General features: G+C 37.9%; 1 protein-coding gene across 8 annotated transcripts in view; it reads left to right on the forward strand.

Moving 5' to 3' along the window:
- DYRK1A (dual specificity tyrosine phosphorylation regulated kinase 1A) overlaps nucleotides 1-25,720 on the forward strand; it is a 148,777-nt gene that overhangs the window by 98,769 nt on the left and 24,288 nt on the right. For 5 of the 8 annotated variants that reach the window (XM_027585114.2, XM_027585106.2, XM_027585111.2 and 2 more), the window contains 4 exons: nucleotides 9,868-10,064; nucleotides 17,210-17,329; nucleotides 19,535-19,723; nucleotides 23,370-23,517. In XM_027585114.2, coding sequence (XP_027440915.1) covers nucleotides 9,868-10,064; nucleotides 17,210-17,329; nucleotides 19,535-19,723; nucleotides 23,370-23,517 — 654 coding nt within the window. Of the gene's footprint in view, nucleotides 1-516; nucleotides 538-6,497; nucleotides 6,517-9,867; nucleotides 10,065-17,209; nucleotides 17,330-19,534; nucleotides 19,724-23,369; nucleotides 23,518-25,720 lie in introns of those variants that run through there. The other 3 variants (XM_027585109.2, XM_027585113.2, XM_027585110.2) reach the window with 3 other exon arrangements.

Below are 25,720 nucleotides of genomic sequence, written 5' to 3' on the forward strand. Positions count from 1 at the left end.
ACTCTTTGCCCAATGTGGGGCCTGAACTCATGACCCCCAGATGAAGAGTTGCAAGCTCCACTGACTGAGCCAGCCAGGCGCCCCTATTTACAGTTATTTTTCATTTCTAGAATTACCATTTGGTTTCTTTTTATAGTTTCTATTTATCTATTAAGATTTGCTGTTTTGGGGCACCTGGCTGTCTCAGTTGGAGGAACATGTGACTCTTGATCTTGGGGTCTTGAGTGGGAGCCCCCTGTTGGGTATAGAGATTACTTAAATAAACTTAAAAAAACAAGATTTACTGTTTTTTCTTGTTTTGTTTACATTTTCCCTTATATTTTAAAACCTTTCTATACCTGTTTTTTCTCTGCTAACTTCATTATTTCTATCATTTCTAGATCTATAGATGGATTTGTTTTCCTCCTGAATACAGACAACATGGGGCTTGAACACACAACCCTGAGATTAAGAGGCGCCTACTCTACCGACAGAGCCAGCCAGGCACACCTTGTTGCCTGGTGATTTTTGATTGGATATGGGCATTAGGAATGCAAGGTAGTTGAGCATCTGGGTTTTGTTGCCCTTTAAAAGGTGTTGAATTTTGTCCTGGCAGACTGCACACCATTGACCCTTTGAGGTATGTTTCAGTGTCTGTCGGGACAGGCAGACGGCAACCTTTATTGGAGGGCCAGGATAGCTCTACTCCTGAAGTGTGGATTTTTGGGGGTCTGTTTTGAACGTGTGTGGTGTTTTCCGGGTTTTTCCAGCCTGGCTGATTGGAGTACTTACTGTCTCCCGGTCCTGTGTGAGTGCTAGTAGTTCACTTCATTGCTCCCTGGCAAGTTGGTTTTTGCCTAGCCTCCCGGACCTGCACCTGCCGCTTGGGCAGCTTCGTATTTGAGTCAAGGGGATCTCTAGGTGTAGATTAATGGAGCACCTTCTCTGCAAAGCTTCCTTCTTTCTGTGGCCTACCTCACAAATTCCTGCCAGCTCTGTAGCCATGAACTCTGGTCTCTGTCTTCCCCACTCAGCAAGACCACTGCTATTATATTTGGGCTCCCCCTCCCTACATCGTACTCTGGAAATTGTCCCCAGATAGAAAGCCAGGGTGATTGTTTTGTTTCCTTCTTCTCAGGGATCACAGCTCTGCGCTGCCTGTTGTCCAGTGTCTGGAAATAGTTATTTCATGTGTCTGACCAGTTTTGTAGCTACTCATGGTGAGTGAGGTAGTTCAGTTATGAGGCACTCAGAAGTGCTGAGAAGTGGAAGTCTGATGTTACAGGTTTTTAAAAATACATGCTTTTTTTTTTAAATCTCTGTCCCATTGTTGTTCTTCACAATATAATGCACAAATTTAATTAAAAAGTTTGAGACTGAAAAACCTGAGCATTTATTTAGATCTTACATGAGCAATTTCATTGTGTTTGTAGACAACTGAATATGCTGTTTTGCCTAGTAGGTCAAAACAAACCGTGTGTGTGCGTGTGTGTGTGTGTGTGTGTGTGTATGCGCATTCTGTCGTGACAAATACTGGCCACTAACTAGAGGGTAACAAGAAATCAATTTATTTGTCCTTATCATTAGATAATTGACAGAGCCCTAACATAGTTTGACTTTAATCTGTATTTATTTAACACCTATTGTGGAGCCATGCAGTGTGCTGTGTGCTTGGGATACAAAAATGAGTAAGAGAAATTGACTGTCGAGCAATAGCTCTAGCCTGTGCTATGATTAGACTGTTCTTTTTTCTGACTCATGTGCCCCTCATTGTAAAAATACTTCTTTCATCCTTACCCCCTTTCAGCTCTCTCCCTCCCTTTCTCAACCATTTCTTCATATTCTAAATATTCCTGATGGATTCAGTTCATTGTTTCATTGAACAAATATTTATTGAATGCAGGCCGTGTGCCAGGCACCGTTCTTGGTACTGATGACATCTTGGTGAACAAAACTTTTTTCGTGGACTTACGTTCCGCTAGCCTCTTCGTCCTGTGCCTCTGTTCCCAGCACCTCCTTTAAAGTTGGCTGTTACTCCTTTGACGTTTTTCTTCTCGTCTGTTACGGGCATGTCTTGTTGCTGGGGACATTGCGCGTTCCCCGTGTAGTCTTGGTTGTCCTCCCTTCCTTTCTTAGGGGAGTCCGTCTCAGAAGCTTGGCCTCGTAAGAGTTTCCACCGTTTGGATGTTATAGTTGTAATGAACTCGCATTATTTTCATTTATTTTTGTTCTTTAATATTGTTCTTTCTCTTTGAAATCAAATGTGGATTAAAATAAGCACAAGAATGGTCCTCTCGCCGCATATTAATAGCCAAAGAAATTTAAGTTAGCTACAGGTGGAGTTACTTGTGGGTCTTACATCACAGGTAAATAAACGGCTGTTTTTTCATTCAGGGTCTGCTCCCAGGCTTTTCTGTTTGATGTTTGCTCTGTGTCTACCTCTGCCTTTTGTGGCTTCACATCTCCCAGTCTCAGATCTGTTCTTAGAACACTTCTCTGTAGAATCACTGCTAATTTCTACTAGTGTTATGGTCTCTGGTTTTTATAGGTTTTTGCTGAAACATAGTACCTTGAGTGGAATGAAAGAGCTACTTTGGTTTTTTTGTTTGTTTGTTTTTAAGTAAGCTATTTACCAACACAATTTTTATGAAATTTTAGAAACACGCTCATGGTAAAAAAAAAAAAAAGATCTGTATTGTTCAGAAAGAAATAAAAACTGCAGATAGGACCCTACTTGCATACTTTTCTCCAACTTGTCTTTCACACTATTTGGCAGCAATTTAAACTGTTTATTTTGGAACTGAACTCCAAATAATGATTATGAAGATACTTTTGGGTTAAATATTATAAGATGATCATTAAATTACAAGACTTCATGTTGCAGCATGTATTTTGATACATTCTTGGGCTAAAATATTAGAGCTAATTTTTAGTTCAGTTGGACAAGGATTATATATAGTATGGTGTAGATCGATGTCAGGTTAAACCATATGAACTTGCTGTTTTGTAGGCCAAAGGAGGTCTAATATTAGCAGTTTCCTATAGTTCAACCTAATACTTTATTACATCATAGGATGAACTGAGTCCTTGTTCTTACTAACATTTGAATTGAGAGGGAAGATGGAAATGTTGGAAAGAATAAAAGCCATGGTAATGGGCCTAATTATTAAATTGGGCTGACAAATTCTCATATTAGTTTGCCTTCTTGGAGTCTTATCGTAAGAGAGGAATGAATGAATGGATAACTTAAATACTTTTTGGCATTGTGGGAGGAAATGAAACTTGCATATCTTTCTGCATTTCACACACAGCAGTTGAGCTAAGAAAGGAGACAGCATATGGCAAATACACCTGTATACAGCCCTGCAACTGGTAATGTTACTAAGGAGTTGTGATAGGTAGTATAGTTAAACATCTAAAAAAAGTTCTATAAGCGAAAAACATAAAGTTATTTCTTGTTAACCCATGTTCAAATTACCTACAGTAAAATTTAAAAAGAACATTGGATTCTTTGTCACCTAGTATACCACTCTTCTGCACAGGAATGTGTTACTAGTGTTTTAATAATGATTAAAAAAAAAAAAACCAAATATCTAACTAGGAAGGCAAATCTATTGGGGGGGAGGAAATCAGCCCTGTGGTGTATTGGGTAGTCAGGATTATAGTTTATGTTTGGATTATCTGCTACTTGGATTAGTTGGAAAATAGCTTTCTTTTATTAAGTTAAGCAATTATATTGTTTTTTAGATGCAGCATTGGCATCATCTGGTGGCTTGTTAGAAATGTAGACTCTCAAGCCCTATCCTAGATGTACTGAATCAGAATCTGCATTTTTAATAGGATTCAAAGGCAATTTGTAAGAACATTAAAGTTTGTGAGGTGCTATTACAGATCATGGGTGTCACTGTCACTCCCAAACACTGCCATAGTAACCTCTCAGTGCTTGTTGAATTTAATGCACATAATTGATTGGATCTAGATTCAGAAAATAAAACACATATTTTAGGAAGCTAGTATCACCATAATAAGTAACAGCTAGCCATTTCTTTGTATTTCTTTCATAGCTCTCTGGATATCACAAAATTTATCCATCCATCTCTCCCTCCAAATGTATCTCTGAGTCTGATTCTACCCATGCTGGATGATGAGTTGAAGTCTCATGATTGTGTGTGTGTGTATACATACCTAAGTCAACAATAGTATACAATAATTAGATTTTTATGAGTCAAAGATAGTAATCTATATTATAATGTATAAGATAACTAAAAAATAATAAAATAATTTGCATGTCGGGGAGGTATAGAAATTTCAGTCCAGCAGAGGGTAAGAAAGGAACATAAAACGGTTGGAATACATAGAAAGGTTATTAGTGTACATTCGTATATTGGCTAAGCTTACAGTTATGTGTTACAGTGTGCTAGTGTAGTATCGTTACAGTGTACTTATGTACTCTTATTAGTGTACATTCATAAATTAAATAAACTTATAAACTTTAAACTGTTTATAAGAGACAAATCTAAAATAATAAGGGAACGGGGAGTTGACAGTAAAGGGTGGACAGAAGGCACACCGCACAAAGAGTAAGAGAAAGCGTGGTACAGCCATACTAATACCGGACAAGGAGAAGTATTACTGGAAGTAAAGAAGGGCTGTTTATGATGCTGAAGGTTTTATTCATCAGGAAGGTGGAACAACCCTAAATTTATGTAATCTAATAACATGCTTAAACGAGTATTTTTAATATACCTCTCTTGCTAATTGATAGAACAAGATGAGAGCAGAAATAGAAAACCCTATATAAAAGAGGTTACTTAATAAAATTAGTAAACTTTTGATTAAACTGATCACAAGGTAGGAGAAGGCCTCGTTAACCAGAGCTGAATTGAAGGGGATATCACTACAATTATACCTACATCTTGATAGAAAATCTTAGAGGGTATAATGAAGAGCTTGATGCCAGTGTGTCTGAAATGTAGATGAAGATATACTATTAGAAAACTACAACTTATCAAAACAGACACACCAGGAAATATAAAATTTGAGTAGTCCTATTAAAGAAAGACAACTTTTAATTAATTATTAACTTTTAACTACCCACAAAGAAAACTCTTAGGGCCAGATGGTTTCATCAGTGAATCTATCACAAAAAGGATAATCATGAACAAACTGTGTTCCAGGAAATGCAAAGTCAGTTTAACATTAAAAAATCAGTCAGTGTATTTCACCATGTTAATAGTGTAGATCAGAAAACTGATGTCATCAAAATGGGTGCAGAAAAAGCATTTAATAAAATTCAGCATCCATTTGTGAGGAAAAAGTTTTAGCAAACTAGGACTAGAAAGGAACTTGATTCATCTGATAATGGGTTATCCATTAAAAACCTACAGCAACCACAATATGAGAGAAATGTTGAAAGCTTCCTGAGATTGGGAGTAAGACAGTGGTACCAGTATCTCCTTTTCTGATCATCACTGTATTAGAGGGACAGCAGCAAGTAGAATAAGGCGAGAGGAAGAATAAGAATTAGGAAGGAAAAAATAAAACTGTTCAAATGCCTAGCAGTGCTAGTAGCTGCCTATTAGACAATGTTGATAAATTCATCATTGCAAAAAACTATTGAACAGTCCACTGTTCAGTTTAATGCACATAATTGATTGGATCATGTGCAGTTTCAACCACAGTGCCAACATGTGTTTTTTTGTTCTGTGATTTTGTTGATGAGTTAATTCTAAATCATACATGGGCATGCAAAGGGCTAGGAATAACCAAGCCATTCTTTTTTTATTTTTAAAATTTTTTAAAAGATTTTATTTATTTATTTGACAGAGAGAGAGGGGAAACACAAGCAGGGGGAGTGGAAGAGGGAGTAGCAGGTCTCCCGCAGAGCAGGGAGCCCGATGCGGGGCTCGATCCCAGGGCCCCGGGATCATGACCTGAGCTGAAGCAGACGTGTAACGACTGAGCCACCCAGGCACCCCTAACCAAACCATTCTTGAGGAACCACAAAATTCTCTACTGGATATTAAAACTCGCTGGTTCTTACACAAAGTTTTAAGAAATCTAGGTAGGTCTGTGTCCAGTAGAACAGAATAGAGAATCTAAAACCAGATCTAAACACATACGGGAATGTCGTTTATTTCTTTATTTTTTTAAAAAAGATTTTATTTATTTATTTGACAGAGAGAGAGACAGTGAGAGAGGGAACACAAGCAGGGGGAGTGGGAGAGGGAGAAGCAGGCTTCCCGCGGAGCAGGGAGCCCAACGTGGGGCTCGACCTGGGATCATGCCCTGAGCCAAAGGCAGACGCTTAATGACTGAGCCACCCAGGCGCCCCGGGCATGTCATTTATGATAAAGATGGCATTGCGGAGCAGCAGAGGAAAGTTTATCTTTTTAATAATTGGTCCTGAGTCAATCGAATGTCCGTTTGGGGTTGTGGTGGGGGAATGGAACTTGATTCCTCTGGTACACGTGCACAGAAATCCAATCCAAGAGCATTGTCCATCTGGATGTGAATGGTGAAACTCAACTGTAGAAGGTAATGTAGAATTTCTTGATCACTTTGGTATAAGGGAACATTTCTTAAATGGACACCAAAAATACTAATTCTAAAACAAAAGGTGATAAAATTAAGACATTGTGCTGGTTAAAAAACACCATTAAGAGGGTGACAGTGCAAACCACTTACAGCCAATAAAGGGCTCATACCCAAAATATGTTACAAACAGAATGTTTTAAGTTTTAGAAATGTATAAGAAAAAAACTTTCTTGATAGAAAAATGGAAAAGCAACTTGAATGGGCTTTTCACAGAAGTGGGTATTTAACTGGCCTTAAATAAATCAAAAGATGATCATAGTAAAACTGGGAAAATACAAGTTCAACTCTTAGTGGAGTACCACTACACACCTCCAGTAATGGTTGCAAATTAGAAAGAATAATGATTCTAAGTGTTAGTGAAGGAATGAAACAGAGGGGATTTTTCATACACTGCTGGGGGAAAAACAGCAGAACAGCATCTCTATATATACCAAAAGACACTTAACAAGACTCTTCCTGGTGGCATTATTTATAATAGCTCTAAACTAGAAATAATCCAATTGTCAATCAGAAGTCAAAGAGATAAGTAAATCATCACGTGTTCACATGATGGGATATCAAAAAGTAATGTTAATGAATAAACCACAATTTACGAACATAACATGAAGTGAACAAACCCATTTATGTGGAGTTATAACTAATCTGGTTTTGGAGGTGAAGATAGTAACTTTGGGGTAGAGGAAATTGGGTATTGATTGAGAGGGTCATGGAGTGGTGTTGGGGGGTTTCTGGTATGATGGCCATTTTTTTTTTCCCTTGTCACAGGTTCAATTGATAATTATTTAAGCTATATACTAATGATTTTATACTTATTTCTATATATTATAAATAAGTTTAAACATAGTCTATAATAATGACATTGATAATAGAAGCTAGTATTTTTTTAAAGTACTAGGATCCATTATTCATGGCTTACTTGTGGTGTCTTATTTTAAAAACTTCATAATAGACCTAAGGGAATAGGGTTAGTATAATAATAACTCTGCTGCATAGATAGGGAAACTAAGACCTAGAGTGGTTAAGTAATTTGTCATTTAGAGCCTTACTGTTTTTATGGTTTATTTATAAGAGCTGTTTATATATCAAAGAACTCAATCTTTTTTATATATGTTTACATTCCTTCCCAGTTTTTTTGTGAGTTTTGACACGCAAATGTGAAGCCTCCCTTTCCCTCCATTACTTGACATTTAGGTTTCCTTTTTTTTTTTTTTTCTGTTGTAGGCAATACCAGGATAAACATTCTTCCCTGTCTTTCTGAGCGTCCTCGATTACATCCTTAGGATAAATTCCCAGTTTTTTAAAAAAGATTTTATTTATTTATTTGAGAGAGAGCACAGAGGGAGAGGGAGAGAGAGAAGCAGACTCCTCGCTGAGGAGAGAGCCCAGTTATCATGACCTGAGCTGAAGGCAGACACTTAACTGACTGAGCTACCCAGGTGCCCCCCCGTTTTTTTTTTTTAACTGAACAACGTTCTATGTAATTAAATTGATTGTATTTTTTTAGTATGAGTAATGAAATGCTTAGAAAATTACCCCGTCTTTGATGATAGTAACACTGTCCTTTTACTTATTCAGCAAATATTTATTGATCATGTACTGTGGGTCCGTTAGGGACCTCATACTGTAATGGAAGGAGACAGAAGCTAAGGTCTGAAGGCAGTGCCAAAGGCAGGTTATAGTCACGTATAGGCCTTGAGATGTGCACTTTAGAAAAGTCACTCTAGTATCTTACTGAAGAAATCAGAAATGGGCAGGAATCTGTTTTAGTCCTCTAAGTGACGCATGAGTTAGTGGAGATGAGAAGTGACTGTATTTGAATGTTATGGGAGGTAGAACCAGCAAGATTGGGTGGCTATTTGCATGAGGTTAGTCTGTGAAGGAAAAGAACTCTCACTTGACTCCAGGAGCTTTGATTCTGGTCGACTGGGTGGAAGACGGTGTCATTTGCTGTGGTAGAAAAATAAGTGGAACTTGTATTTTGAGAGAATTGAGCTTTGTTCTCTTCAGTTTGGGGAGTCTATGTGACATTCCATTAGAGGTCATTAGCCCCACAAAAGTGGGTACTCCCTCCATCATCCTTTACTGTACATCACAATACAGCAGTTGCAGCTAATATTGGGCCATTTATTAATTGCCAGAGCTATTCTAAGTATTTTACACATATGAAAGCACTTAACCTTCACCACAGGCTTTTGAGGTAGATATTACTCTCATTTTTTAGGAAATTAGGTGTGCAAGGCCACACAGCCAGTAAGCGTGGAGCTGAAATTTCAAACTGCAGCAGTCTGGCTGAACATCCGTGCTCTGCACTGTTGGGTCAGTGCTCTTGTATGTCTCAAATAGTACTTTAGCAAAAGTACCATGGTGCTGAACAGTATAGTCTGTTGTATGGTTGGAGTTAGCTGGTTTATTCAGGAAGACAAGCACACGAATTCTGCGTCCTCAGTTTGTTGACCAGGGTTTGGCACTTCGCCTTTTGGCTTTAGTCTGTGATTAAAAGTGTGGTTAAATTTAGGAAGAAAGTTCTTTTTTCTTTTCTTTCTTTTTTTAAAGAAGAATTAACTTTTATTAGTTAGCTACCAAGTGCTTTTGACCAAGTGTTAATTTTCCATGTCTGTGATGAAAATCATGACTGCGGTCCCAAGCCTACTTGTGGGGTAATTATTGGCCATTCACACTTGCAGTGAGCTTGCCAGGTCTGGGTGCTCTTAGGACTGTGTCAGAAGAGTTTGGAGGAACCCAGCATCCTGTGAATTTGTGCCTGTGTGTTTGTATGCTCAACTTTTAATTACCGGTGTCAGTGGTGAGCACCATTAAGACAAATCTTTCACTTGGTTTGGGGGATGCTGGAATATTGATTGCATACACCTGGCAGGTGCCAAAGCAGCATCTCAACAGTGTTCCTCTGAATTGGTTTCAAAGGAGCTGATCATCGGAGAGGCCTTTCTCAAGAAATCAAAGATTACTTGTGCAGCTTAACAGTTCTCGATGAAAATCTCATAAGTGAAAATAAGTATTAAGGGTTGTTATTCCTATTGCTTTACAAAAAGATTTACTTAAGATTTTCTCTTAGTACAGATTTATAGACACTCACTTAAATCACTATATTTTATACCGTTCAACATAGGACTGTTGTGTCAAGTGTAGTTTCTTGTTTGCACTTTGTAGTTTGAAAAGTTTTTAATATGTTCGAACATCCTAAGGTCCTTATGGAAGGCGCTATCAGGTCAAAAGATGCAGACATTAGGATATAAATACATCCTTTCAACTTCACTTGTTGTCTTCTCGTAGGAGGAGAGACTTCAGCATGCAAACCTTCATCTGTTCGGCTTGCACCGTCATTTTCATTCCATGCTGCTGGCCTTCAGATGGCTGGACAGATGCCCCATTCACATCAGTACAGTGACCGTCGCCAGCCAAACATAAGTGACCAACAGGTTTCTGCCTTATCTTATTCTGACCAGATTCAGCAACCTCTAACTAACCAGGTAAGTTTATGACGTATCAGAAATTATTTGGTGGTGTGGTAGTTTATTCCTTAAAATGGGAGAACAGTAAATAGACAAAAATGGTTTAATGGTTTTCAGTTTTACATGCCACATGAGATTCTGGATTGACGAGAGATGATAAGTATACATTAAAAAGTTTTTTGGCTTTTTTTCCCTGTGTATCCCACTTAATTAAAAAACACCCATAAACCACAACCACCTTCTCTTATTCTGTAATAGGGAGGGAAAAAGTTATTTTTAAAAAATATTAGTTAAAATGAAGAAACTGAAAGCTTATTTTTATGAAAAGGTGGGTAAGTAGAAAAATAAAGTTATAGGAAAACAAGTTAGAGTCCACCATTATCAGAAACTTACAGAGCTGATTTTATGATGTTATAAACTACTTTAGTGCACAGTTAACACAGTAAGTACGAAACTTCTTAAAATGAAAAAGAAAAAAAAAATAATGCAAATTAACCTTGCTGGTCATTTTAATATTTGGACTAGAGATTCAGCCGTTTTTGTTTTTTTTTTTTTAAATGGGTGGTTAACAGAATAAGTGTGGAAATCTCTCGCTATACATACATGTATGTGTATGTGCAAGTCTGTAGGTGCGCATTCATAATATTTCCTGAATTAACTGCATTCATTGCTACATTGATTTTTTGGTTTGGGAGAATTTTTTTTTTTTTTTACTAACTATGGTTGAGGTAAAATTTCTTTCCCCACTGGGATGGGGAGGGTATGATGAACGCTGACCAAGGATTTTTTCCATGCACGTAGGAATTGGGGTTGCCACTGTTTTCTTTAGGTCATTTACTATATCAAATAATGATCAGAAACTTGGAAAATGTCAGTGTATTTCTTATGCTGGATTGTTTGAAGGAAATGTGCTTTATTTCTATTTCAGTAGTATGTGGTTTTAATGAAATTGGCTATAGTAAAGTAGCATTAGGATTAGGGGGCATCCCTTGTATGTATTAAGATTTTTGTCAGTAGTTGTTCTGGCTTTGCATTTATAAAATGTATGTAGCATGTGAATAACATTCATAGTTAATAATAAGATGAATTATGGCAAGACCTAAGAATTTGTTTTATGTAGTAAATTGAGGTGTATGTTTGAGAATTGGTCAAATGTTCAAAGCTGGAAAGTGTTTGTATACCAGAAGAAAGTTCTGTGGACATCCAAAAAGTAGTAATAGCACAACGAGTCTTTGCATGGTACAGTTGGCCCTTGAACAACAGGTTTGAATTGAGCGAACCCACTTAGACGTGGATTTTTTTTTTTTGATAAATACAGTAATGTAAATGTATTTTTCTTCCTTATGATTTTCTTAGTAATAGTTTCCGTTCTCTAGCTTACTTCACTGTAAGAATAGAGTGTATAATAAATGAAGTATGTGTTAATCAGCTGTTTATTGGCAAGGCTTCTGGTCAGCAGCAGGCTATAAGTAAGTTTTTGGAGAGTCAAAAGTTACACATGGATTTTCAATTGCATGGGGTGGGGGGTTGGTGTTCCTAACTCCCGCATTGCTCAAGAGTCACCTGTACTTTTAAGAAGCAGTATGTTTGGATTCATTTTCTCAGTTCAAAAAGCAGCCTCTCAGGCAGGGTGCCTGTTTTTAATATTTTACAGCTGAACGGACTGAGCTTCCATCTGTGACTTCTCCAAGTGTTGAAGCAGTAGACTTGGAGGTCCAGGCCAGGTTCTTTTCTTCTCAGACACAGTGCTCTTCTGTTCTATAACACCGGTGTCTACGGAGGGCTAGAAAAAATTCCAGTCCTTTAGAGTTACTTTGTGGTTTTATTATTGTAGTAGGTAATTCAGTTAGCGCAGTACCTGTTTTTAGATACAACTAACATTTGTGGGTGATTTTTAAAATAAATAATTCATTTAGTATTTCCATTTTAAGTTATAAAATATTTTTAAAGATTCATATGATGTAAAAAGAATGTCTTTAAAGTAACAGTATTCAGCCAGATATTTCTACCAACCCCAGAAATTTCTGAACCTAATGAGGCAGATTAGAAGAAGTTTTTCTCATAACTGAAGTGTAAAACACTAAAACTGTGTGGTGATGCGGCATGTTGTGCAAGTCCTAAGACATGGGCTCAAGGTCTTGACTCATGATGTAGTTGTGTGAGGTGAGTCAGTTCACATGGGCCCTTCTGTCTGTTCCTTGAACGTAAGATTGGGACCTTAGACTATAACCCCCCCTCCAAACCTAAATTTCTCTAAACTTAAGTCTAGCTGTAAACTTAACATAATTTTATTACTTGATTTCAATGGTTTCTTATTAGTCATCCTATCAGGGTTCCCCCCCCTCCCAAAGATTTTTTGAACAAGTAATTGAAATGAGCTAACTTTAACATTTCTTTTCTGGTTATATGAGTGGTGTGTTTTAGTATATGTGCTGCCGAAGCGAGCACTGAGTGGTGTGCCCAGTTTTGTTCAAAAGATAAATTTAGGAAGCAAGAGAAATGTAGTAAAAGTAATTGTAGAAAAGTATACTTGATGTTAGGAATGCTTGGTCCCTTTGAGCCGTGAGCATTTTCACAGTACCTTCCATCTTAGACTCCACCGGTACTCTGGGTGTGTGCTACCTGTGGTTTTCAGCTGTATCAGTAGCTCTCAAAATAGCAAGAAAGGCAGAAAATAGTGTTCCTAATTCTTCATTATATATGAAAATATGAGATAAATATAATGAAATGGATAGAGTAGGTATTAAGCTAGAAAACAGTTTTTATTTATTTTTTTAAATTTAAAATTTTATTTTATTAGGTTAGTCACTGTACAATACCTCATTAGCTTTTGATGTGGTGATCCATGATTCATTGTTTTCGTGTAACACCCAGTGCTCCATGCAGTACGTGCCCCCCTTAATACCCATCACCAGGCTAACCCATCCCCCCACCCCCCTCCCGTCTAGAACCCTCAGTTTGTTTCTCAGAGTCCATAGTCTCTCATGGTTCATCTCTCCCTCCAATTCCCCCACCTTCATTTTTCCCTTCCTTCTCCTAATGTCCTCCATGGTATTCCTTATGTTCCACAAATAAGTGAAACCATATGATAATTGACTTTCTCTGCTTGACTTATTTCACTTGGCATAATCTCCTCCAGTCCCATCCATGTTGATGTAAAAGTTGGGTGTTCATCCTTTCTGATGGCTGAGTAATATTCCATTGTATATATGGACCACACCTTTATCCATTCGTCTGTTGAAGGGCATCTCGGCTCTTTCCACAGTTTGACTATTGCAGACATTGCTGCTATGAATATTGGGGTGCATATGGCCCTTCTTTTCACTACATCTGTGTCTTTGGGGTAAATACCCAGCAATGCAATTGCTGGGTCATAGGGTAGCTCTCTTTTTAATTTTTTGAGGCACCTCCACACTGGAGAAAACAGTTTTTAAATAAATTCCTGCAGCTTACACTATGGAATCTTTTCAAGAAAAAAAAAATTGTTTTAGCTCTTGTAACTGATTTAAGCAGGGTACGCAAACTGTGCTTTTCTTCACTTTGTGATCTGTGTTTGCACCCAGAAAGGTCCAAGAACTGTGAGCACTGGGGATGTGGGTTTTTCTAACTCCGGAGCCAGATAGCTTGAGGCAGCAGTAGGATAGCTCATCAACTTGCCATTTTGCTATGGGAACATTTGGGGCGGCTGAGGGACGGGAGCAGCCCCTTTTCAGCCTGATGAGCTCCTTCCTGTGTTCTCTGAACACCATGGGTTTTCTTCTAACTGTGGAAGGGAAGAAGGAAGCTTGCTCTGTTCCTCTACATTCTTCTGGCTTTGTGATGATAAGAAGCAGGAAAGGGAGAAAGCATTAAATGCTTAGGGGCCAGCCTTGAATCCAGTGTAGATGTGTAACGAAGTGTTTGGAAATGTTTTTTTCCTAATTGTGGATTTGTGCTTACAGCAGCACAGTATCGAAAGAAGATTTGACTACCTAACATGAAATCACAATGAAAGTTAGTGAAGGGAGTGTTACTTAGTTTGTAGAATTTAGTTTGTTCTTTCCATAAAGTTTGGGCACTTGCTCTGTACAAGGTGCCATTTGCAACTATGAAATGTAGTCTGGTCTGAAGGCCGATTGTGGGCAGAATACATCTGGTTTATGTATACAGATACTCGTGAAGTAGTAATTTCTGTTGTGAGAAGTACATAAGAAAAGTAAGGTATTTAGAATTAGCTAATCATTTGGCCTCATAGGCAGAGTTGACCAACTTTGGAAGAGGTTAGCATTATTTTATAAAATGCCAAACACACGGCACACACTCATATTGAGCGTGGGAAAACCATCGTTACTCAGTCAAAATTATGTTCCTATCCAGTTTCTTATATGTCCCGTATATTAAAGATTGGTGTCTTGATTGTGTGATTTTGGTGTTTTGAGTGAGAGTAATTATTCCTGGAAAGATGTAGTCACTGGTTCTGTTTTTCAGATGTTTGAAATACCAGTGGAATTGTAGATGGGCAAGTTAAAAACTTAAAACACATTCCCAGTTTTGTATATGACTATTTTTAATAAATTCATATGCTTATTTTGTTGGTGTTAATTATTAAGCATAACTCAATTATGTTGTCCTACAAGTAGCCTAAAAATGACTCAACTAAAAGGGTTAGAATCAAGGCCTAAACGTGACCAGGACCTCTTGGCCCAGTGTTATGGTGTAGAGCCTCGGACTTTGCAGGATCTTGGATCCCATGTTACCTGTGCTCTCTATGAGCTGGGGAACTTTGGGCACGCAGTTCACATCAGAGACTTGGGTTTCGCATTTGTAAGCTGGTGACAAGAAAACTACTCATTCGCAGGAGATTGTTGAGAGGATTATATGAGAGATGCAAAAATGTGTATGCTCCTAACAGAGTGTGTAGCAAATGCTTGCTACTCTTACTTTATTATTAATGACTTAAGTAATTCATTTGTTTCTAGCAGTTATACCTTCTGTCAACTTCTCTTACAGTAGTAACATAATACCTCACTGGTTGAGGTTCTGTGAGACCTCATAGTGGGGTGCGGCTGCGTTCCAGCACTCCCAAGAAGGGTCTTGTTGGAGTAAATTCCCTGCATGGAAACAATGCCAGGGTCTTAAAAAATAAAAAAGGAAATTTGTGAAGGGAAACCTTTTCCAGTATTTTAAATGCTCATAGAATTCATTAACATAAAAATAATCGACATGTTTATTACCAATATTGTTTATTCATTAAATTACATCTCTAAGGAATAGTATAAGAATAAAATGTCCTGTGAATCTCACTGTACATACTCTGAATATTTAGCAAAATGAAACTGTATATATTTGAAAAATTCAGTAATTCAGATTGAATTATTAATTGCTGCTATCTTTTCAGATAAGTAGTTAGAACCACTGAAGATTTTTACCCCCTTAAACCTTATTTGGAACCTTAAGGAGGAGAGGATCATGAGAAAAGATAATTAATAACTTACTATAGTAATTCAGTAAATTTACCATCTGGATAACAGCTTTTTAGAGTTTGAGTATAGAGGCAGAGGAAACTAAAGTTAATGTTGGTTTCAGAGAACATGTATCTGGGAAACTGCCATGGTCATTCCATCTTTTCATACCAAGGGGATGGTGATTCTTTCCTGTTAGGTCCACTGTCACCTTACAGACCAACTCTCTTTTTTTGTTGGTGTGGGTTAAGTTGGTTAATTATCCCAATCTCCAGACATTTCTGTGAGGCCTTGGTATGACGCGTTTGCTGTCTCTCCGCATGTCAGATTGACCTGAGCATCCTTGGAGAGGGGCTGTGCTCTAGGGGCTTCTGGCTCAGTAGATTTTACTGCCTTAAGTGTCTGTGAGAGCTAGACAGGAACCCCCACGGATGGCTAGTGGTGGTGACTGTAGGTACCTTGATATAATTAATTGGTTTTGAGGATCTGTTGATCCCAGTTGGGACCCCTTTACTGGTGGAAGAGTGGGGTATGAATGGTAGTCCAGGATCGTTGACATGCCATTCCAGTATGTGTATGGTGGGTGGTCCCTGCTCTATCCCCCATCTAGCAGGAAGCTCACAGTTGAACTCTGACTACCTATTGGATGATGAAGGTGATGCAGTTTAGGATTGGAGCGGGGGGTGGGGGGTTGTTGATGGAATATGGTTGAAATTAGTTTTTAAAAGTTTCATGAGCTTTAAGGTGTTTTCTGGAACTTATTTGTGATCAGCTCCTAATGTAATTGTAAGTAGAGATTTTGGTATAATGGATTCATTTGTTTATTCAACAAAATTTATTAAACATCTATGTGCCCACCACTGTTTTAGGCAAAGGGAATACAACGCTGAACAAAGGAATCCCTGACCTCATGGAGTTTTTCGTGTAGTGGAAGGAGAAGGAGAAAAAACTAAAACCAGTAATGAGTAAATATAGTATATCAGGTGGTGATAGGTGCTAAGGGGGAAAGGGAATGTGGAGGGTAAGGTCGGGCATGTTACCGTGAGAGCACGTTTTCCTCAGTTGTGTTAAAAAAACAAGTGCAGGGGCTCCTGGGTGGCTCAGTTGGTTAAGTGTCTGACTCTTGATCCTAGCTCAGGTCTTGATCTCAGGAATGGGGAGCCCACTTAAAAAAAAAAAAAAAAAAGAAAGAAACAAGTGCAGATTTCAGCTGGGGTCTAGGGGTTCTGGGAGCTGCACTTCTGCAGTGCCATCCTCCGCTCCTGCTCCATGGCCACCTTGCTTTGCTTCATGGGGCCAAGTGGATCCTGAAATCCTGTCCTGGGTAGCTGAATGTGGGGTTTGTCTTTGCCTTTGCCTGCTGTCAACCAAGTGAGGCTTTAGGAATAATTCAGAAGCTTTTCCTTGTATGGAGGAGAAGCCCTCTTTGGGCAGCATCCTGTGTGTCTCCTGGCCCCCGAGGGTCTGTGCTCCTACTGTTTAATCTGAGGAACAAGATCGAAGGCCTTGGGCAGCTGGCACATTATCTTCTAATTTCATTTATTTGTTCCAGTGGTTGTCCTCATTGGAATCCGTTGAAAGAGATAACTGAGAGAGAATGTATAATCTTCTAATGTAGATGTCTTTTTTTTTTTTTTAAATACATATACACAGGTTACAGAAGAGAGGGGATTTACACCAGTGAAGTATAGTTAAAGTGCTAGTCTTTTCTGTCTATTTAAGGTGATGCCTGATATTGTCATGTTACAGAGGCGGATGCCCCAAACCTTCCGTGACCCAGCAACTGCTCCCTTGAGAAAACTTTCTGTTGACTTGATCAAAACATATAAGCATATTAATGAGGTAAGACTACTGATTTGTTTTAACAGCCTATCTTGCAATAGACCAGGACAGAAAAGTTATTTTGTGGCCCTTTTAGATACAGTAAACTTTATTCTCAGTGATTGTAATACTGCTGATTATTGGTAAGTTAATGATTTATAGATAATATAATTATAATCATGTAAAAGAAAAAAGGTCTATTAACAGAGACTGCCAAAAATTAAGATACTTGGAGGTAACTTCTAAAGTTGTTTTTAATAATGGTAAGATATTATTTCTGTAACAACTCAGAAGAAAGGAAGGGAGTAATGACACTAAAATTATATATATGTTAGAATTTTGTTTAAATTTTTATATATCTGTTTCTGTTTTTGCCATGGATGTCAGGAAGCTCAGAGATCTATTTAATACCCACTTAACAGGCATTTGTCCTAGTTTATTTGATATATTTATATTTCTGTGGTTTTAAATTTTTATGTGTGTTCTTTTATTGTAAGATACTTGAAAGCCTCTTTGGTGGATGTAAATAGAGTAAAAAAAAAACAAAACAAAACCAGAACACTTGAATTACTCCTGTTCCAACTTGGCCCTTCACTTCCATAACATTTTTTTTCTGGTGTCTTAGACCTTTGACTTAATTGCCATTTGCTTCTAGCCTCACCTCTAGCTCTGTAATTAATCATGAAATGAGCTTTTCTGGAGAAGAGGAGATGTTTGTGCCTCCTTTCCTCTTCATGGGAGCCCTACGTCCTGTCCTTCTAAAGGCTTCTGCTCTACCAGCTCTAGAGCCGTTTAACTAAAAGGATGTTCTTAAGTATGTGTAAATTTTACTGCAGTTTGATGCTGTTTAATGCCAGTATCGTTCTGTTACTGTGGCAGTGTGGCAAGAGAAGATTAGAAAGAACTCAATGAGGAACGTGTCTGAGTTGGATTTTGTACACGTTTGATGGTTTAGAAAAGATGTGCCAAACTAGCTTTTGATTACTTGAAAAATCTGATAAATTATTAACAGTTTATTCATGTCAGTTTGTTAATATCTGGAAATTGTTAACAAAGCTATTGTTAAGCTTTGGTGAAACAAGAGTTTAACAGTAGCTTTCATGAAGCTTGTTTTTAACTGTTCGGCCACCTTGTAAACAAGCGTTGTTCTGATGTTATTCTATGCAATGTAACTTATAATTTCCTCAGTCAGTTACCAGTTACTTGGACTGTTGCCTAGTCTACCTGTTATATTTTACTGGTATTAGAAACAGTTTTGTAAGAAAAACACATAGAAGGAAAATAAATCAACTGTGATCAGCCACAGGATTAATGGCCTTTAGTTTTGGGGAAGGGAGGGAGTGGCTGGTTTTCACTAATTGTCACTTTGTTAGAGGCTTAAAAACTGGGCGTGTCTCAGAGGGCCTTTTGTATTAGTAGAATCTCAGTTCATCTATATCTCAACTTTCATATTTAAAACTTTTTGCCTTCTGGGACACCTGGGTAGCTCAGACAGTGAAGTGTCTGCCTTCGGCTCAGGTCATGATCCCAGGGTCCTGGGATCCAGTCCCTCATCAGGCTCCCTGCTCAGCGGGGAGCCTGCTTCTCCCTCTGCCTCTGCCTCTGCCTCTCTCTCTGTCTCTCATGAATAAATAAATAAAAGCTTAAAAAAAAATAAAACTTTTTGCCTTCAGAGCAAATGTAAAATTGGGATGGACTGGCAGAGGCCGTGCAGGATATTGACATGAGGAGGATGAAAATGCTGTTTATTTGGTTTGGCGTTTGCTGATTACATCGGCATCTCTATATATTTTTCCCCCCAAATCCCTCATATTAACTCTTAAGAGCCATGCCACCTCATTGTATACAAATTTTACCCTAGTTTAAGAAATAAATGTAAATCGGGCCCCGTTAGTCTTCTTGAATGGGCTACGTTGGACTAGTCACTTCATATCTATTTATAAAATGTACAAACAATATTATTGAAAAGTGAATTTCAGGGTAGACATTTTTCATTGGTTATATATCAGTGTTATGTAATTTAAATAGCAACTGTAGAAAATTCTTTATTTCATTTTTTAATATTTGTTATGAAGGATAAAAATTCATCAGTTTCCTCCTGATGGCAGACTTGTCTCATATATGTTCTTGATATATATCATATATATGTGTGTATATATGTATATGCCTCCCGCTAACCCCCAAAGATTTAAATTATACAGTAAGCACCGTATACTCTCATTTCAGGTTTACTATGCAAAAAAGAAGCGAAGACACCAACAGGGCCAGGGAGACGATTCTAGTCATAAGAAGGAGCGGAAGGTTTACAATGATGGTTATGATGATGATAACTATGATTATATTGTAAAAAACGGAGAGAAGTGGATGGATCGTTACGAAATTGACTCCTTGATTGGCAAAGGTTCCTTTGGACAGGTAATTTAATGGAAAATGCTGAATTTCCTAAATTAGAACTTCCTAGTGAATCATGTTACACCTTTCCCTCAGTAGTATGCTTTCAGTGTTTGTAAATACGTGTAAACAATGGGTATGTGAGTATTTGGATTATCATAGTTCTTTAAAGCTAGTAAAACTACATCGGGTCTAGAAATTCCATTATACTTTCTTTGTCCATATTTACTCTCTCGAGCTATCTAATACTTATCTTATTAGTGACTGAGTGGTAGATTGTAATCACTAATAGGAAGTACTGCCCCTTTTGTGTAGTTTGTAGATGATTCTTTGATGTGGATGCTAGAAATAATTACCTTCCTGTCTGATATTCCTCTTCAGAAAGATAAGAGTTCCGTTAGTGCAGCAGGTGCCCTGTCACTTTTTTTACGTCGGGGAAAGCCAGGGGCTGGGCCCTGGGGTTTTCTCTCACCTTATCTTCTGCTCCCAGGCCTTGAAGTGGGCAGATGGTCTTTAGGATTTCCTCTTCCTGTTCTCACAGCACCAGTATGGCTGATACTGTGATGGGGTTGTTTGTGATGGAAAGGCTCAATTCAGCAGCTTCTGGCAGGAAGAGTGAGGAAGGGGCTTCCCAAGGGACCTGGTGTTTCACTTCATTTCTCTCCTGTCCTCCACTCACAGCTCTACCCTCCTCACCTGCCCATCCAGCCTCAGTACAAAGCACAAAACCCTGAATACGTTTGTCTCTTGTATCGGCTGTGCTCAGACTGAGAGCCATCACACCTTCGTCCTTGTACTTTTAAGAAACTTTTTCTCTGGCTGTGGACCCCGCAGCTGCTCCCACTTGTTGGTCCTATCTCATCGAGTCACTCTGTTTGGTTTGGTTTGAGGTGTGATTTACTGTTGATCGCAGTCTCCTTTGCCTTGCAAACTCTGTGTGGGGAGTCCATTATTAACTTGCAGTCCAAACACTTCTGACTTTTCAGTAATGAGGATAGAATGGGGTTCAAAAGGACTTTTCCTGAACTACCTCCTTTTTTTTTTTTAATTTTTTTATTTTTTGTTTGTTTTGGGGTTTTTTTTTTTTTTAAGTATGGAACCTGCATGCTCTTATTGACCTGTTCCTGACCTGAGATAAAGGAAAAAATGCCTCTTCAACCTGTGGGGGAAAATTCTTCTTGTGTCAGTCTAATCATGCTTAGGACAAAAAGTAGATGGTAGGTCATGAGCAGTCACGGGTGTAGAGCCAGAAAAATTGTAGCTATTGAACCTGTAAGGAGATATGCACAAGGTTGGCTGGAAGACCTTTGTAATTCCATTGTGGCTCTACAGGGCCCTCATGTCACCTGCATAAAATACCTGCCCCTTTCCATGATTTCAAGGAATTTCGGAATTGTACATAACTCAGAGAACTTTTCCTTGATTTGTAAGCTCTTTTTCTTTGAGTCAGGGTTTTTCAATATTTTGGGAGTCCTTTTTTATGAAATACTACTTTTTTGTGAGAAGCAGCTTCTGCTTCTCTATCATTCTCTTAAGGAGAGGCATTTCTGTGGCCCAGCTTTTAGTAAGGCGATGAACAACACTGCAGATAGAGGGATCGCTATCTCCATCTTGGGGTGAAAATTACACCACCTGTTGAGGCAGTTGCCTTCAACAGGACATTTTTCTAACTAATGTGTTGTCTACCATGAAAACTGTGGCCATACAGCAGACTCTCTAAACTTTGTTTTCCTTTTTTTTAGTTTTCCCTAAATAGTCTTTTGAGTTTAGAGTGATGTTTTTCTCCTCCTCTTCACTTTAATTTTCTCATACTTTAAATCCTAAGAGCAAGTGAGCATAATTAGCCCTTTGAAAATAGAGGCCTATTTGACATCACACCCCATCTCATCAGGTCAAACTGATGCCTGCCTTAAGCTGAGGGGTGTTCAGGTTCCGGACCTGTCACTCACCCAGTAATGTTTTCCATACTGTCTTGGTCAGACTTTCCCTAAAAGCTCTGCCAGATCCTTGTCCTATAAGGGGCTCTTTCATTTCTTCAGCTAGTGGTTGCTGTCAGTCCTGATTGCACATTGAAATTTCCCAGGGAGCTTTGGGGGGGTGGGTGGGTGTGTTGTGGGGAGAGGACTGGTGCTTAGGCTCCAAGCCAGTTAAATCAGAATCTCTGTGACTGGATCCTGGGCAGTTTGTATTTTTTTCAAACTGCCTGTTGAATGTGATTCAGGGTCGAAAACCATTGCTTTAGCATTTAGCCGGTTAACTATTTGCTAAGTCAGTAAAATAGCTGGGCCCCTGTTAGTGGCCTTTGTCCTGGAGACCATTGGGATCTGGGCATGGAACTGCAACTCTTGGTGCTGTCAGTGTAGTCAGTGAAACAGGAGAATATCAAAACCACTTCTTTAGATATTTACATAGGTAGTCTCTGATTTTAAAGACAATAGATAGTATTTTTTAGAATTGGGTGAAACCAGAAATAATTGAATTTTTCATTCCAAGTTTGATTTTAACTGAACCATTTATAATCCTTGACAGTGTATCTAACCTTGACTGATGTTCCATTCTCTTCCTCCCCTCCAGTGGGACTCAGCCTACACATCGGAATCACATTGGGTTCTCCCTACATCTCCAGACTTTGTGAATGTGCTAGAAAATGGATAAAGCTATTGCCTGTTCAGACTACCTAGATTATAAATATGAATTAACATTTAATCAGTTATAGTGGGTTGTTTCTGATTTGTGGATAGTTTTATCTATACATTGATTTTCTAAGTTTTATGTAAATCTCTTTGTTAATGGTAGGAAACTCCTTTTAAATGAATAAAATTAAAACGAGAGGCGTACATGGTGATTGGCTCATGAGCTCTCTACTTCCCTTGGCATTGATTCTATAACTATCAAGACCATCTGATTGTGGCTTTTAACTTTTATCATGGAACTTTCCTGGTAATTTGTATTAATTAGGTTTGTCTTTTGTTAAATATCTGTGTTTTAATTTATAAAAATCTAATTTAAGGTTAGGAAGTTACCTACATTTTTCAAATGACTTAGAACCTTTTAAATATTTTACATGAATGCTTGAGATTTAAACCAAGTTCTTTCTCCCATTAAAAGAAGAGTTAGAATTGTTTTTATAGTGGGGTTATTCAGTTAAGAAAGGTAAAAAACCAAAGCACTTGACAAGATTTATTACTTATTTCTGGAGGAAAAGAGTTAATCTAGCTTTGTTAAAAGAAAGCAATATTGTGGATATTTAGAAATACTGTAAGGATACAAAAGAAATTGAAAAGATTGACTTTGGGACGCCTGGGTGGCTTAGTCGATTAAGCAAGCGTCTGCCTGTAGCTCAGGTTGTGATCTCAGGGTTCTGGGATCAGCCTCTGTGGGGCTTCCTGCTCAGCAGGGAGTCTGCTGCTGCTTCTCCCTCTCCCCCTCCCACCAGTCATGCTCACGTGCTCTCTCTAAAATAAAGAAATAAAATCTTTAAAGATTGACTTAAAGTTGACTGTAAAGTAATAAATGGATGATACTGAATGGAAATGAATAGGACCTCTTCTACTTAGGGAGGTCAGAAAAATGAGAATTAGGTGAATATACAATTAAAGTGAATTGTAAAATGTTGTGAAATTATGGCCATTAATGAAATAGATAATTATTCATCTTTTTTCTCTTTTAGGTTGTAAAGGCATATGATCGTGTGGAGCAAGAATGGGTTGCCATTAAAATAATAAAGAACAAGAAGGCTTTTCTGAATCAAGCCCAGATAGAAGTGCGACTTCTTGAGCTCATGAACAAACATGACACTGAAATGAAATACTATATAGGTAAACAAACAGGAAAACAAAGCCATCCATGTGTTCTCACATGGACCAGAAGTTTGAGTTAATGGTTATTTGTGTATGAAAATATGTTGATTAAGAAAAGTGCTAGGTTAAAAATTCAACTTTTTATTTCTGTTGGAGGGCGTAGATTTATGTAAGTTACTTGAGCTGGCAGTAATATTCTAGATCTTGGGGAATGTGCATTCCAGGTGGTGTTTGATTTAGAAACAAACAAGAATAGTGTCATAATTTGCAACTTACTAGTGCCATTTGTTTGCTTTAATGATGCACTTTTATCCAGGGATCCTCTTTTTGGTAACTTTAACCATTTCTAATATAGCTTAGAAATTAGAAGTAAGCTTAACATATTATAGAACCAGTTTTAGAATGTCTGAGCCAAGATCTCAGGCTCCTCTCCAGGCTCTGTCAGTTTGGCAGCATTAGAAGCTGTTAAGACTTAAAAACTACAGCAGAAAAGAGGTGTAATAGCCACTTTTTAATGAACTGCTGTCATATTCCTCGTGCTTTTCTCCATCATCTGTAATAGTCACATCAGGCCTGTAGGAAAGTGGTGGAGTCCTCATATTATAGACAGTTTATACAAAGAATAACATAACCAAGTTCCCAGGGCTCTGCAGCTAGCATCTCAGCCTACTTCTGCCTGAGTCTGGACTCTGTGTTTGTTTCATTGTCTTACAGTGTTTTTCTTGAAAATGAAAAGGAGGTAGAAGAATTATGAAAGTAGTGAAGCTGGGGGCGCCTGGGTAGCTCAGTTGGTTAAGCATCTTCTTTTGGCTCAAGTTGTGATCTCAGGGTCCTGGGATTGAGCCCCGCAATGGGCTTCCTACTCAGTAGGGAGTCTGCTTCTCCCTTTCCCTCTTCCCTCTGCCCCTCCCTTGTGCTCTCTCTCCCTCTTTCTCAAATAAGTAAATAAAATCTTTAAAAACATAAGTGAAGTCTAGGATCAGTTGATATATGGGCATAACATCAATTATTATGCCTTCCTTAATACTGTTCTCGGTCAAATCTGTGATGCTAATTAATGATTGTAAGACCCCATTATTTTATGTGCCACTGAGAAACAAATTGTTGCCAAGTACAAATATAAGATGCCATCAATTTTAGGATTGAGACCTTAGGATCAATTAACTGTAGAAGTTCCTGTAGGCATTTATACATAGCAGCTGTTGTTCAGAAATGTTGGCTTTATCTGATAAGCATAAGGTTAAATTTTATGTAACAGACACCTTTTTATGAGTAAGTAGGGCATTATGGTTCTTTAGTTTGTCCAAAAGGTGGAAACAAAAAAATGGATGTTTAAAAATGTAAGATTCAGATACCAAGATTAGATTTCATTTATGAACACCCTTCGTTCCCCAGTATTATAATAAAATGAGCTTATACTATTAATTTTTCTTTCTTGGTTTCTTCTCTGTAGATACCTGATATAATCCATAGTAATGACATTTGTATTTAAAACCTTTTCATAGTCACTGAGCATTTACTGTTCAGTGTCAGTTATAACTTAGTGTAAGTTTGAGCCTATTTCCATTCAAGGGACATAGAAGCACAAGATGGACATTCAAAGGATAGTTGACTTACAAAGTAATCTGTGGACATAACCTCCCCACTTCTTCCTCCTTACTCTTGTGTATTGTATTTTGAATATTTGCTTAAGTAGTAGAGAAAATGTTGGTAGCATTATTGTAACCTTTTAATTCTGCCTTGTTGAAAGAAAACATGGCAAGTATATAGTAAGTAGTCAATAAATGCTATCCATTTGGTTGTACATAATAATGCCTGTCATTTTTATTTTTAATAAACTGACTTTAGTGATTATTAGTTGTATTAATTATGATAGATGTTTTTTGGATGAGTTATTTTTTTAAGTTCTTATTTAGGAAGGTGGTGAATGCACAGTGTCTCAAGAAACTGAGGTTCTATATTGGAAGGCAAACAAGAACTTTATAGATTTAGACTTAGCCCTGCCGGGAGAGTTGATACTTAAATTTAAAATGTCTCAAAGTCATATTGCTCTTTTATGATATAAATAACTTAGTTTTGTTTTGAAGTGATTGATAAATATAATTTATTCTAGTGAGTTTTGTAGTCTTAAGTCTTTGAAACTTTAAAAAAAAATCTATCACGTAGTATAATTTCTCACCTGTATTATTTGGTACCTGTCATCTAGTTAAAAGAAAATTCA

This window comes from Zalophus californianus, chromosome 1 (assembly GCF_009762305.2).
Source record: "Zalophus californianus isolate mZalCal1 chromosome 1, mZalCal1.pri.v2, whole genome shotgun sequence".
NCBI classification, from domain to species: domain Eukaryota; kingdom Metazoa; phylum Chordata; class Mammalia; order Carnivora; family Otariidae; genus Zalophus; species Zalophus californianus.